The sequence below is a fragment of the Physella acuta genome, unplaced genomic scaffold (assembly GCF_028476545.2).
Source record: "Physella acuta isolate Inbredline_101_S28 unplaced genomic scaffold, ASM2847654v3 ptg000433l, whole genome shotgun sequence".
NCBI classification, from domain to species: domain Eukaryota; kingdom Metazoa; phylum Mollusca; class Gastropoda; family Physidae; genus Physella; species Physella acuta.
In genome coordinates, this window is record NW_026731952.1 from 175,232 (window position 1) to 191,227 (window position 15,996).

The 15,996-nt window shown below is 32.2% G+C and overlaps 1 protein-coding gene across 2 annotated transcripts; it reads left to right on the forward strand.

The window, feature by feature from the left end:
• Positions 1–509: 509 nt before the first annotated feature.
• LOC131942918 (diacylglycerol lipase-beta) lies at positions 510–15,996 on the forward strand. 2 transcript variants are annotated; one of them, XM_059302888.1, is made up of 16 exons: positions 510–689; positions 3,595–3,745; positions 4,123–4,463; positions 4,846–4,936; positions 5,140–5,292; positions 5,670–5,779; positions 6,141–6,209; positions 7,415–7,544; positions 7,927–8,010; positions 8,143–8,298; positions 8,919–9,049; positions 9,619–9,760; positions 10,150–10,284; positions 11,090–11,104; positions 13,255–13,352; positions 14,435–15,996. In XM_059302888.1, the coding sequence occupies exons 1-16, from the start codon at positions 595–597 to the stop codon at positions 14,631–14,633; spliced, it is 2,100 nt and encodes a 699-aa protein (XP_059158871.1). In that variant the 5' UTR covers positions 510–594; the 3' UTR covers positions 14,634–15,996. The 2 variants fall into 2 exon arrangements, with proteins under 2 accessions (XP_059158871.1, XP_059158872.1); XM_059302889.1 differs by lacking the exon at positions 6,141–6,209.

Consider the following 15,996-nt stretch of genomic DNA (forward strand, 5'->3'; position numbering starts at 1 on the left):
TAATTTAGTAATTGTGGTAATCATGTTTTAATCAGGCCTAGACAATGAGTTAACTTTTTCGTACATTAATAAATTAATAATAATAATAATAATATTAATAGGCTTTAATAGCCGCGGGCGATTTTACTTTTACGTACCCAAAACAAACGACAGATTACCAACTGACTCTAACTAAATAAATACTAGATCTAGTATAGTATTACTAGATCTAGTCTATTATTATTAAATTATTCTTTCTTTCATTACTAAACTTGAATCGGTTGAGTAAGTTGAATGTTGTAAAGTTAAGTAGAGATCTAGATCTAGATCTAGTAACTTGGTAAGTAAGTAAGTAGGTTACAACAACTTTCTTTACACTACACTACACACTTTTATTCAGTTTGAAATCGAAAGTAGAGGTCATGAGTTCATGTGTGCCATTCATCTTGCTTGGTTACCTCAACAATGATTGGTCGCTCGCGAGGAATTTCCGATAAAATATCCAATACAATCATTAGGAACAAGTAAGTCAAGATGGTTCCCGTGTAATTCGCTGTCAGACTATTTGGGTTCTTCACTCTGAACTTTATCGATCATCATTTCATTTTGTACATAATGCCTGGACTAGTTTTGTTTGGTAGAAGATGGGCGATTGCAAGTGATGACTTTGTTTTCCCTAGCTTTGGAGAAACAATTTTAAGACTGTCGTGGTAAGCCGTTTTTTCTTTAAAATAAAACTCTTCTCAATCTGAGTGAATCTCTGATGAATCTCACATTTCTCAGAGTTCTTCAATCTACACTTCTGACTTGAGTGTAAAAATAATTCTTTAAGAATTAAGTTAAGGTAGTTCTACACCCACTCACGTCAGTAGTGTAGATTGTAGATCAGATCACTAACTGTTGCAACTCCGTAACTTTTGAAATCTAGATGTAGATCTAGATTCTAGATAGATTATTTGATATTTCTTTTGCCAGACAGATAGTTCCCAGCTTGGGGAAAAAATATTTTCTATAGTGACTATATAGTCATAGAGTCTAGATCTAGACTAGATCTAGTTGTTGTTTATTATTAAAGTTTAATACATAAAAAAATACATAGGCCCTATTAATCCTATTATTTTTAGATCTAGATCTAGCCTTATAAATTTCTAAAGATTATTATTATTACTATTAGGCCTACACTATAGCCTATACTACTATAGTTAGTTAATTATAGCCATGAAAGTTTGGGAGCTGTGTATGCTCTAGAGATTTCAGCAATAAAATTTATTATAGCCCCTCCCCCACTTAATTAGGTTGTCGCTTGACCTACTTTTTAACCACTCTCATGGTAATGATGGCTGCCGAAAACGACGATATCGTGATTCCGATTTTTTAACAATGTTTCATGGTCATTTCAGAAATGTATACTTAAAATCATTAATTTTGTGTATTATTCAACAATACCGGTCTAGTTTTAACAATGGACAATTAGTGTTTGATGCTAACTTGCCATTTGTACCTTTTTTTGTCCAATTGCTGAGAATATCGAGCAGAACATAATAAAAGTAAGCAAAACATGAATTGCTGTATTTGGTATTGCTCTAAACTTACTGAAAATATATTCTAAACTACAGAAACTTATAAATTGCTATCTACTAAACTAATGTCATTAATGTTTTAAAAATCATGCAGGGTAAAAGCAAAACCTATAAAACAACTTGATCAAGGCAACATCAAACTAAGCCCGCCCATTTTGCCCGCCTTGTATTTGAATGGGAAGAAATCTAGCAGATGACACATTTCTGCTAAAGTACAGTGAACGGCCAATCGTGTCACAAAAACACTCCTAAAAATCTAACCCACCATATCACTGAAAATCAGTGTTATCATGCTAGCCATTTAAAAATAAACGAGTTTTTTCACAAATCATTTTCTAGGCTACCGATTAAATCGGATAAATAAAATATGTATCAAATTAAAGATAACTAAATGTAGTTTTTAATTTTTTAAGTCATCATGAACAATAATGAAGTTTAAAATCTTAGGTGACACCCTACCCTTAATGAGACCAAAATGTTAAATTAATACACAATTGATACAAATCAAATCTTACAATAAAACAAGTTAATAAAAAGTCTAGTGACAATTTAAGCGCAATTTCCTTAATTAATTTTTTAGAATTCACAGACCTACGTAAAAATCCTTTCGAACCTCCGCTCATTCGCTATGGTAAAATCCTTTCGAACCTCAGCGCTATGCGCTAAAAACCGAAAAAATGATTAGGCCTAGCGAAACAAAACCTTGTAATTGTAACTCCCTATCACTCTGATATAATTTATAAATACATTAATAGGGTACAAAAATAACGTTTGAATTAATAAGTAAATTAAATCGAGATAAATCATATATTCAGCAAATAAATAATGCAACAAAGTAGTCTCAATAATTCAAAACAAAATAGAAAAATACCTTTCGAACCTCTGCTCATTCGCTATGGTAAAATCCTGTCGAACCTCAGCGCTTTGCGCTAAATCATCCTAGGCCTACAGGACGCTCATTTTGAAAATTCTTAATTAATTTTTTGTGGCCGAACGAAAGGATATTTTTGAAAACTTTCTTAGGCAATATTGTTCTAAATTATGGCAGGAATCGATTGGTACATGTTTCAAGTCGCTAAGTGGTCTGGTTGCCGAGACATGGGCCAAAAACTGCATTTTTTCGAGGTTTTTTGGCTTTTCCTGGAAATCCATGAAAGAAACCCGGAATTTTTTTGGCCTATGTTCATCCTGGTAACTTGCTTAACATATTTGCTTTTGGAACTAGTCCTCGATATTGCTTCGTTGAGGAGGAGATACGACTTAAAGCTGCGGACACACATCCATCCATTCATCCATTCCCAGAAAAGACGAGTTAATAAACGCAATTCTCCAGAATGGAAATTGCGCTAAAAAAGTTTTAATAATGTGGCAAAATATTCTTAAAATATGCCTGGAATTTGCTGAGAATCAAAATGGATTTCTGCCATCTAACATATCAAAAAATAGATTCTAAAATTCAAGGATTGCAAAATATTTTAGGCTTGTTTGAATCAGTTTGTTAGAGCTATATTTCAAATTCAACTAGATGTATTTTGATTCTTCATAAATGACACATTAGAAGGGTGGGATGGTAGTACTAGTACGAGGATGGTCTGACTTTTTTGATTGACGTAATGGATGAGAGGTTTAAAAATTTGACATAAAAATTCATTTCTATTTAATTCTATTCTTAACTGCACATTTTTGTCAAACACTTTATATATTAACCTGTTCAAGGCTGATCATCTGGTAATAAATATTAATGTAGGCTTAAAAATATACTTTCTGAAGAGTTTTACATTGACATCTCTTAAAAGCACATGTACAAGTAATTCATAAGCTGAAAGATTTAGCCAGAAATAATTTTTATCATGGTGTTAACCAATTTACAAAAGCCAAAGTCTGGTTGTAGACATACAATTTGTAACCAGATTTACAAACTTCCTGTATAGGTTTTGTTTTGTTGTTTTAGTTTTGTTTATTTAATACAGTTTGTATGTAGATTTATTCCTGTATATGTTTACTTATTTTAATTATGTTTTACTTATTTATTCAGGCTAATTGTTCTGATTGTCTTCTTTGCTGCTCATCAAAATGGGTTTAATTGTGACAACGCTCAGAACCTTAAGTCTTTCTACATAGGTACAATAGTTCTAAACAGCATAGGTTTGATCAACATAGTGGTGATACTTAGGATCAGCATGAAGGTAAATGTTTGACTTAATGATCATTAGTATTCAAGTTAGTTTTTTTTTATTCACACTTCAACACCTGCTATCATTTTTTATCCTCCTTAATTTTAAGGCACAATAAAAGAATTTTTTACTCTCCTTAATTGTAGGGTACAATTACAGGATTATTTTTAATTCTCCTTAATTTTAGGGTACAATTAAAGGATGTCTTTTATTCTCTTCCTTAATTTTAGGGTACATTAAAGGATTTCTTTTATTCTCCTCCTTAATTTTAGGGTACAATTATAGGATTTCTTTGCCCCTTTATTTTAGGGTACAATTAAAGGATTTCTTTTATTCTCCTCCTTAATTTTAGGGTAAAATTATAGGATTTCTTTTCCCCTTTATTTTAGGGTACAATTAAAGACACATGGCCTAGAAGGTTCATCTGCTGGCCACTTTACGCCAAAATTTTCTTGCTCCTCCCAGAAGCCGTTTGGGTTTGTTTGTCAACATACTGGGCCTTTGGCTTTTCTTACACTTGTTTGTGGTCAGTTGTGTGGACAGTGAGGGGCACAGTTATCTGCTCTTGGGTTGTTGGCTGTTTGACTTTCTTTGGAATACTGGCATCCTTTGATCCATTAGGATCCCTAGCCATCAGCCGAAGAGACTCTGTTAGCAGCGAAAATCAAGGTGCAGATGAAAGTTTGACCATGGGATCAATTATTGCAGCTAATGAGGTTTGGGAAAACAGGTTTGAGCTTTTATTATATACCAGTATGAAAAGTTAATTAACGATCCCTATAAATTAACTTAAACTTGCTTTAAAAATGGTCATCACAAAGGGTAGGTTTACACCCACACAGCTGTTTACTAGGTCAACGATCTGTTTTCTAGTTTACCCGTCCGGCTCCATAATTCTGCTTGGCTGGTTTGAAATGTTTTTGTGCCTCATATAAAATAATAATTTATCTTGTGTGTATGCTCAAGTTTAATGCCAACCTTTATAAAAAGTTTTATATTTTACAAAATCTATAATTATTTCTTTTACCCCTTTAGATACTAGGTGTTTTTTTGTGTATGACTGATAGGTCTAGTTAATGATTCTATAACATAATGTCATGTTTGTGAATTAGGTGTCGCGTGTTATGCTGTTGTATTGCCTGTAACCCTGACACACAAAATGCCTTCACAGATGTCGGGAAACTCGTGGCAGAATTTTTTCATGTAAGTGTGGAATGCTATCATTTTTTAAAAACATTAATTAGTCTTGAAGCCATAAAACTATTGTTACATTTTTTATTCTAATGAGTAAACAACTTTTAGAAAATTAGATTTCTAAGAGAACCTTTTGTCCTGTTGAAATTAGTTTAATAATGTAAGTGAAAATGTCAAGCGGGATTTACTCATAAATCCCATTCTCTTTGCAGGAGCTGGACCTGGTACCAACAGACCTTGCAGCAGGGATTATGTTGGTTTATGAAAAACAGGCAAACATGGACTCCCAACTGTATTCTGTGTCAACCAGTCCCAACCCTCCATTAGGGGATTATTCTCAGTGTCAGCCCAAAAGCTGGATGACGGTAACTTTTCTATTTTGAGAGATAGTTCAAACTTTTGGTTCCAAGTTACAGAAAGGTTGCACTTACATTTTGATGATTTAAAAGAAATGTTGTAAATAAATTGATCTCAGTTGTAGTGAATGAATTTTGTTTATGAGTCTTAATCTTGTAAAGCAAATATTTATGAATACAATTATGAGTTTCAATATGTGTGTCTGCAGATATTTAAAATGTCCCAATACATAAAGTTTGCTATTGGAAGTTATGGCTGGCATTTGTACCTTATCAGTTATATCATTTGTATCTGCAGATATTTAATATGTCCCATTACATAAAGTTTGCAATGGGAAGTTACGCTGGCCTTTCTATCTTATCAGTTATAATATTTGTGTCTGCAGATATTTAATATGTCCCATTACATGAAGTTTGCTATGGGAAGTTACGGCTGGCCTTTCTACCTGTACCAGAACATATTAACAGGTGCTTGTCGCCTCTGCTCCAGCTACAGGTATGTTGTTTTGTTTTATTTGTACACAAACAGTTGCATAACTTCATGAAAGTCTGGAACATTACACAAATTTAAATCTCTAAATATTTGCAAATTTTAAATGCTTTTAATGTGTAGTAATTTTTTTCCATTTAAAGCTTGAAGCTATAAAGAGGTTGATTCATTAACTGATAGTCTCTGTATGTGTGAAGATACCCACCCACCATAGTCTGATTTTTACTCTCTTTAGCTATTGTTATGATGTTCTTTAGTTTATGTAAAAAAAAACATGGAATTTTATTCCTGTAGTATTTGTGCTCAAAACTAATTTTGTAATGATAAGATTTTGTAGTTGACATACACAGTTACATTTTATTCCTAGAGCTTTTTCTTCTGATTTGAATGAGATCATTCAGTTATACCGGTCTGCCCTACGGTCCCTCACGAAGGGGTGGGTGTTATGTCCATTATAAATTTCTATATCAGTGTTAGTTTGTTGTTTGTTTTACTGCCTGCTTAAACTTACATCTGCTACAGATTTCATATATCTAGGAAAAAAAAGAATAAACAATTCTTTTTTATTTACATTGGTTTGCCTTTGTTTTTCTTTCTTTAAAAACTAATATTTTTTGTGTGATTATTGTATTTGCAACAAAATTAAATAGGATTATAATTTTTTTTTATCTTTATTTTTTACACTCACAATTTTATTTCACATTTAGGATAGTTTTGTTAACAATTTAATTTAGAATTAGTTACTGTTATTATTTTATTTATTTTGTATCTTTTAAGTTGAATTAACTTCCTGTCACTTGCCTAACCAATCATTCTACACATAGGTTTTATGATTTTAATTTTACAAAGTAGCAGATTTTTTGTAATAAAATTGTATATTAATTCTGCCACACTTTTAGTAAGGGTGGGCTGGCTGTGTCTTAGAGACACGGAAAATAAATAAAAGCAACCCACTCCTGACATTTATTTTCATTAAACATTATTTAAAGTTTCCCAGCCTAAGGACCGATGCCTACGGAGTCACAAGTCAAGTAATAAATCACAATATACAATAATAACAAAAGAATAAATCAAAAAGGTTAATTAACACATTTTTTAAAATAACCAAACCAACAACAAGCTTATTACAGTACCAGTGCTGTCAGCCTACAGAGATATTTTCTTGGTCGCCCACAGGGATTTTTCCTGTTGGCTCTGCCTGCCAGTCCACCCGAGCTGTTAGCTGTGTCATGCTTTAAATTGTGTCACACCTGCTGGTAGCTATGTGCTGAGGCTATTTATTTCAGATTTTGTTCACCTAATGGACATTACAATTATATTTTTCTGTTTATTTATTAACTTTTTGGGAAAGAGTACTTTTGGCTTATTTTCCATTTTCTAACAAATTAACAGTTTTAAATTGTGTATTTTGATTTATAATTTACACTATGATAGGTTTTGAATTTTCAATGACCTAAACCTAGCAAAATAATTATGGAATTAATGTTAATAAATCGTACACTTTAAATTTTAGTTTTAAAATTTTGTTACCATAAAACTGTATGTCATCATTTAGCGTTCCTGATAATTTTCTTATCACCAAAATGTGTTGTTTAACTAGATGGTTACAGCTAGGTACACATATTACTACTTTTTCCCTAGATGCTGCTCATGCATGCGTAAAGCTAATGGAATATTCAAAGACAACATTTGCCAGTGCAATACTGCAGCTATAAAAAAACTTACACATCTACATGAAAATGATTTGATCTATGTCACTTTTCATAATCAGGTTGGATTTTAAGTTACTTATTTCAATATTATTCCCACTATTAATTATTTGTTGATGTGTATGGTAAATTATGTTATTATTAGCTGAAATTTTGCTATGGAATTTGGAGATAAGTGAAATATAAATGTAACTGAAAATGGCTAACTTTGCAGCTGTTAATCAAATTTTACTGTGTATTAAAATAATTTAATTAAATACTATTAAATGTTACTGTACATTCAAACATTTTAAACAAGTCATTACATATTAATGTACATTCAGACAGTTTAAACAAGTCATTACATATTAATGCACATTCAAACAGTTTAAACAAGTCATTACATATTACTGTATGTTCAAACAATTTAAACAAGTCATTACATATTAATGTATGTTCAAACAGTTTAAACAAGTGCCATTTTATGTCGCCCTGGACAGACCGAAGAACACAGTTGTCATTAGCATTAGGGGAACACTTTCTTTAAAGGTAGGCTGTCAGTAGTTAAGTTGTTTCTGTCAGTAATTAAGTTTTGTGACTTACTATAATTAACTGTTAATTAGGTTCCCATGTTTCAGTTTCTTTTTTGTGTAAAAGATTTTTACAATTTTTCAATCCCAGGATGCCTTAGCTGACCTGTCTGCAAGGGGAGCTACTCTAGACATTCCTGGTGTAGAGAACAGCTATTGTCATGCAGCCATGCTGGACTGCGCAAACTACATCAAATCAAAGCTAGAATCTCTCAACATTCTTGAAGCAGCATTCGGACAACTCAGGGTCAGTTCCATTTTTGGCCTTTTGAACCTGTGTCTAATTGCAGCATTTCACCACTGGTCAGTTAATATTAATACTACAAGTTTATGTTAGTCTGAGCACATTGTTGTCAGACCGAGGCTCTAACAAAACACTCCAATCACTCCCAGAGCGGAAAAAACAATATTTAACTCAACATATTGCTTTTTTATAGTTTATACATTAAACTCATTTTGTTTTTAAAAAAAGTTTATATTTTAAATATCTAAAAATGTTAATTTTAGCAAAAACTGCTACTTTCAACCACACTATGTACAAAGAATTAGAATACTTATGTTATATTATTTAAATATTTTACAGAATTCTGAAGATATATTGTTGTGGGTATTTTGTCTAAGATATCCTGGGATATTTTGAAGTGTTATCTTGGTTTTATTTTACAAAATAATTCCAGTGGCATCTGAGAGCCATGTTAAAGCAGATTTAACTCTAGTGTTTGTTGTAACTTAAGTATCTAAAGTATCTGTATCTGTAGTGATCCTTGATTTAATGTTAAAGCAGATTTAACTCAAGTGTTTGTTGTAACTTAAATATCTGAAGTATTTGTATCTGTAGTGATCCTTGATTTGGTTTGACCTGGACAGGAAGGGGCAGCGCTGGTTCTAGTAGGTCACAGCCTGGGCGCTGGTGTAGCCGCCATCTTGTCAGTTCTGCTGAGACCACAGTACCCAGATCTCATCTGTTTTTCCTTCTCACCACCAGGGGGTCTCATGAGGTAGAGTCAGTGTTTTAATTTGTCTGGGGCTTAATGAGGTAGAGTCAGTGTTTTCATTTGTCTGGGGCTTAATGAGGTAGAGTCAGTGTTTTAATTTGTCTGGGGCTTAATGAGGTAGAGTCAGTGTTTTAATTTGTCTGGTGCTTAATGAGGTCAGTGTTTTAATTTGTCTGGGGCTTAATGTGGTAGAGTCAGGGTCATAATTTGTCTGGGTCCTAATGAAGTAGAATCAGGATTATTATAGTTCTGAGGCCTTGTCCTGATTATAATTCAATTGACTACCTGTACTTATTTAAATACATCCTTGAGATAAGTTTATTATTTTATATATCACTGCAAATGTAATGTTTTCAATTGTACACATTTTTATCATATGCAATCAGGCTCCTCTATGTTATAGTTATTTATAGGCCTTAAAGTTGTTTTTCTTATTCCCTTAGTGCCAACAAATATACCAGATAGATGTTATTTATAAACCTTAAAATTGTTTTTCTTATTCCCCTAGTGCCAGCAAATATACCAGAGAGATGTTATTTATAGCCTTAAAGTTGTCTTTCCTATTCCCCTAGTGCCAGTGCCAGCAAATACACCAGAGAGTTTGTCTGTTCTGTTGTTGTGGACAAGGACATTGTCCCCAGGCTGGGGATGTACACACTGACTGACCTTAAGGTCAAGATACTACAAGCTCTCTGTGAGACCAACAAACCTAAGGTCAGAGATGTTGGTTTACAGCGCGGGAGATGATAACAAAAATTGGCTTAAAGCTAGGGAAATTGCAAAAATATTTAGCTTTTAACTGGGGAAATTGCAAAAACATTTGGTGTTTAACTGGGGAAATTGTAAAACAACCTACACAAACTAGTAAAAAAAATTAAAATTACTAAAAACTGGTGAAACTAAAAGATTTTTGAAATTTATTTAAAAAAAAAAAAAAAAAAAAATTTATTTTGTAATATCAATTTTTTTTTAAAGGTTAACCTTAGTGCAGCTTTGATGTGAGCACTTACCATAGCTAATCTGTGTTTTGTTGACCTGTTAGAAAACTTATTTGATAAAAAATAGTTCCTTGCTTGCACAACTAAGAATTTTGGCCTCAACAGTATAGAATTCTGGCCACTGGTTGTCTGCGGTTGCTGTGCTGTCTGACACCATCTGGTGACAGCAGGGCTGAGGAGAGAAACAACGTTCTGAGCAGGGCAGGCGCCAGGTACACAGAAGAGAGGAGCCTTTTACAGGTGAGATTCTTGTCAGTCTAGTGCTGACTGGTATCTTTTCTCTGCAGATTTCTCTCACAAACCTTCTAAATAAATATAGTAATATTCTACAATTCTGTCCATTTTATGCTGAAAGTATCATCTCTTGCAAATATTACAATTCCTATTTTTCAAAAGTATATTCTTCTGAAGATCTGTTATAAACTTCTTTATTTGAATGTCATTGTTATTATTACATGTCTTATGATACAGAATGAGAAATATATAGCTAGTCCACATATGAATGGTCAGCACTGTAGCTTGATGTCCCCCACACATATGAAATATGTTTTAATCAGGCTATCTTGTGTAGTTGACATCAGTTAGTTTTCTGGCTGTGTGGCTCTAGACAAGGTTTATTTGAATGTGTTTGACCAGTAGTTCAACATACAGCACCCATAACACCAGCAATCAAATGGAATGCAATTAAAAGCATTCTTGTGCATGGTATTGTTGAAAACCAATAAAAGGACTTTATTTAAAGCAAATTTTAATTTAATACTTGTATTACCATATTAAATTTAATTTTTTTTTAAATTTTGTGCGTAAGTTTAAAATATTTACGTTCTTCTGTTTTATTACTAATTGAATTAACCTCACTGCAGCTACTATTTGTATTTATCTTAAAGCATTAAACATGAGTATTTTAAAAACTGGCCATTGGAGATGTTTGAATTAGTTTCTTAAAACTTAGTCTAGCTGCTGTGTAGGCCTTAGAAGACACAGCTGACTTGTAATCATGTGACCTTCACCTTGAGGTTATGAAAAAAAAATGTTTCTTTTTCAGGGACAAACCTTGCAGGTAGAATTTAATTTTTTTTTAGAAGTTTCTCATTTGATATTTTTTTGAGTGTTGTAAAAATGGTGTCACATTTGATACTTGCTTGTAAAAATTGTTTCAGAGTCTTTAGTTGCCTAAAGGGCTTTACAGATTTGACATACACAGCAATTTTATGCTATTGATAAAGGTTTCTATATTTGAAATGGGTTTTAAAAGTCAAGAATGATTAAAATCTCAGTAAGATTTCAGAATAATGTTGGAGCAGGTGTAAAACTAGTAGCCTCCCCTGCCAATAATAAAGTGTGTTCAATTTACAAAACATCTCTAGTGGGAAGTGCTTATTTTTGTCAATGGTAGAAGAAAAAAAACATGCTTTTTTTTTTTTTGGTAATGGTATTTTATATTTAGCTTTTATGTATAGGCAAACCTATTTTTAGAATTTTTAAGCAGAAGTTTGACTGATTTTATGCAATGCTAGTTGCTTATTTCATCCACCATTGAGGGGAATAAGCACTACTGATTTCTTGAAGGGGTGACAAGTTATCCCTCCCTGGACTTCAAAAACAGAAGATTATTATGTATTTAACCTTAGTATAGGAAATCAAATGGAAAAATTTCCCTTGTCAAAGAAGATTAAAAGAAAATTAATTTTCCGACAATATATATGTTTAAATTCAAATTATTAAGAAATGTTGGCAAAGCTGGTTCTTATCAACTATATAGGCTTATAATTTGTTCTTTTCTAAAAAAAATTGAACATTTTTAAAGTAAACTACTGTATTTGTGTTAAAATTGTAAAAAAATCACTGCATGCTAAATTTTATTGATATATAGTTGAATACTACTCTCATTCACTATTTATGTATTTTACTCGTAGTGGATTGTCAAATCACCCTTTTATTTATGCTGGATACTAGCTTGCATGAATTGCTTGAGCAAAGCCACATGTAACTGAAAATATTTTTTTAATAAAACATGTTTCAATACAAATTTTTATCAATGTATTGAAATTAAGGAAATTAAATGCTTTTTCTTTTAAAATCTATGCACCACTATTTAAAAATCCATAATGAAAAGTGTGGATCATTATATTATGTAATTAATACCCTTACTATATTTATTTAAAAAAGGATGTATTATTTATTATATTAAAAGGAAATTATTAAAAATTATTTATGGAATAGAATCACATTACTAAAATAAATTGCACACCAAATTATAGCAAACAATGGTGTATATAATTAATACTTAATTTAAACCTTTTTTTATACATTTACTCAAGTCAATTATTTGGTCACATTTGTCATAAGACCTTGACTTACTTGTCAACTTTGAAAGAAATCAGTTTGTTATTAGTGTTGACATTTGGCTTGCCAGTTCTGACTCATGACAGACACAATAAGACAAAAGAACGAGGAATCAGGTTAAATATTAGCTTTTAAAAATTTGAGTTTGCTTTGTTTGCACAATTTATTTGAATATATCAAAATGCATGGTTGTTGTTGGCACCATATATTTCTTCTAATTAGAACTAATCATTGTCTGTAGAACTAAATCTATCTATCAACTATCTATGTATCAACTATCTGTGTATCAGCTATCTGTGTATCAACTATCTGTGTTTTTTCTTACTCTGGTGTAGCTTTTTTTTCTAAGGGGTTGAAGGTACACTTTTTTGCATGAAACTTTTTACAATTATTAATTTTCAGTGTCTTAAAATAATTGTTATAAAAAATAATAAAAAAAACATTATACAAGCTAATTTTAATTGTCTTGTGTTAAAGTGTTAAAATAATCTCTCAAAACTGAACAATGTATTGATGATTGTGTGAAATTTGAATAAAAACATGATGTTTTGTAGGATGCGCTGATAAAAATGTGATGTTTTGTAGGATGCGCTGATAAAAATGTGATGTATTGTAGGATGCGCTGATAAAAATGTGATGTTTTGTAGGATGCGCTGATAAAAATGTGATGTTTTGTAGGATGCGCTGATAAAAATGTGATGTTTTGTAGGATGCGCTGATAAAAATGTGATGTTTTGTAGGATGCGCTGATAAAAATGTGATGTTTTGTAGGATGCGCTGATAAAAATGTGATGTTTTGTAGGATGCGCTGATAAAAATGTGATGTTTTGTAGGATGCGCTGATAAAAATGTGATGTTTTGTAGGATGCGTTGCGTGTGGCTGAACACCAGCTACAGGAGATGGGGAAGACTGAATGGCCACTTCATCCAGCTGGTCAGATCTTACACATCAGAGAAACTAGGTTAGTAGGTCGAGCACATGGTGTCTGGTTCTTGTTTGTAATGAGTGGTAGGCATTGGTCATTGATGAAGGATGCAACAATGTCATGTGGTAGACATTGGTCATTGATGAAGGATGTAACAATGTCATGTGGTAGACATTGGTCATTGATGAAGGATGTAACAATGTCATGTGGTAGGCATTGGTCATTGATGAAGGATGTAACAATGTCATGTGGTAGGCATTGGTCATTGATGAAGGATGTAACGTCATGTGGTAGGCATTGGTCATTGATGAAAGATGTAACAATGTCATGTGGTAGGCATTGGTCATTGATGAAGGATGTAACGTCATGTGGTAGGCATTGGTCATTGATGAAGGATGCAACGTCATGTGGTAGGCATTGGTCATTGATGAAGGATGCAACGTCATGTGGTAGGCATTGGTCATTGATGAAGGATGTAACGTCATGTGGTAGGCATTGGTCATTGAATGATGTAACAATGTCATCTGGAACTCTATAACCAACAAAACAGTCCAGTTGATAGAGATCTTTATATGCAATATAACTTACATAGTAATCCATAGGACAGTAGGGCTTCAGCTAAAAGTAGCCACATAGCTAATCTATCCTATCCTTGTATACTGTCTATCAAAACATATCACAGTTCCCAAGTTCCTACACTACTTAACATATTCAAATTGTACGTAGCCTACACAAGTTTTTTTTACCAAATTATACTGACTGAATCTGTTATTTTACGGTTGTCATTAAGTAAACAAAGGGAAATCACTCTAATGCATAATCTGCTTGAGTTAAGGTCATCAAAATTAAAAAATGTCAATGAAACAAATTGGTAATAATTGGTAATAACATACACACATTTCTGAACGTTGACATACTTTTAAATCTGCTTCTCAAGATGATAATTTGGATGGTAATAGAACTGTAATTTTGATATGAGTTGCACGTTATGACTGTGATGTTGGTATAAAGGGTATTTTATGTCTGTGATGTTGATATAAGGGGTACTTTATGCCTGTGATGTTGATTAGAAATCTTTTATAACAGTTAAATACTAACATTGACTTTTGTCATTGCAGTAGAAAACATGAGTATGATGCAGTCTGGTCCCGGCCGGAGTGTTTTGATAAAATCATCATCAGCAAGAAAATGGTGACTGACCATATGCCCAACACTGTGTCTAGGGTGTTGGACGAACTAGCTGACAGGCAGTACGTGCCCCTGACACAGCTCACGTCTGCTCACCTGCAGGCAAGCCAGGAACACCTGCTCACCTGATGACACACCTGGCGACACACCTATTGAGTTGATGACACATATACTCACATACCAGCTGCAGAAAGATTTCCTATGTATTTTTATTATGATTTAAAATGTTCTCTTAAGAAAGATGTTATGATTACATTTAATGTACTTCTAAGAACATATTCCAACTATGCAAACTTTGTTTCCAGAACTCAATGAAGTTCATGCAATATAATAATTGTTTCAGTCCACACGAATTCATATCAAATGCACTGTTGAGAACGTAAACTGATTTGTTTTATTAATGCAGTTAGTCCCTTCTGAACTCTTCAAAACAGAAAAAAATCAAAGAATATTTTTATTTCATTACTTCAATAGATTATCAGGTTTGGAAGGGGAACTTTACTTTACTACTTTACATTATTTCAATGTATTTACTGGTATGTATTTCATTTAGAGCTCATTAAATATTAATAATTTGTTATCTATGTTCAAAAACATAATTTGGCTAAGTATTGTTTCTTTTTAAAAATAATGTATATGTTAAAATGACATGGCTTGTCCATTTTATATTGTTATGAACAAAATGTATTTCTTCTGAATCTACTTAGATTATTTTTTTTCATGTTGTCTTATCCTTAAATAACTTAACCAATCATTTTGTTTCAATGTAAAAATCTTTCAATCTTTTTTTCAATGGGTCTTTTTATTGGGTTTTTATTTGATATTTTTTACTGTGATTTATCTGGGTCTGCTTTTTAAAAAAAAATTTGCCTCAATTTTTAAAAGAAAGCTCACATGCTATTCAAATAATTGACATAATGAATAACATGTATTCATAAATGTTGCAGTCTGACCCATATGTAAAGAAATATTTTTAATCGACTTCTTAATTATAATCACAGAAGCATTAACATTGTGATAGGTAATTTGTTGCAGTTTCTAGCAGTAAGGAACTGTTATTTTAAGTCAATACGCAAAGCAATTTTTTTAGTCATCAAATGACAATAAATGGGTTAAACTTGAAGGGGTGATAAAATGTTTTTTTTTAAATTGTCTGCATTGTTCTTAAAACAAATGTGATCATATAGCCTACTTGGTTCTGTTTATTTAGTAGTTTCATACAAATTGAATGTGTTCTAGGTAACCAAATATTTGAAAATAGTGAAAACTTTTTTTTGTAGCCACTTGGTAAAAAAAAGTAACCTTTCAAAGAGTTCTATTTGTGTGACCTCGGCAAATGATGGTACAGTGTGTTCAGTTCTATACCCAAAAATAACAGACTTGTAGTCTCAAATAAAAAAGAAATTCATTTTTTATTAAATAAAAAATTTACTTATTATGTTTTTTGCTTTAATGTAAATTTATTTTTTAAAAGTGCAAGGCCTCTCAGATG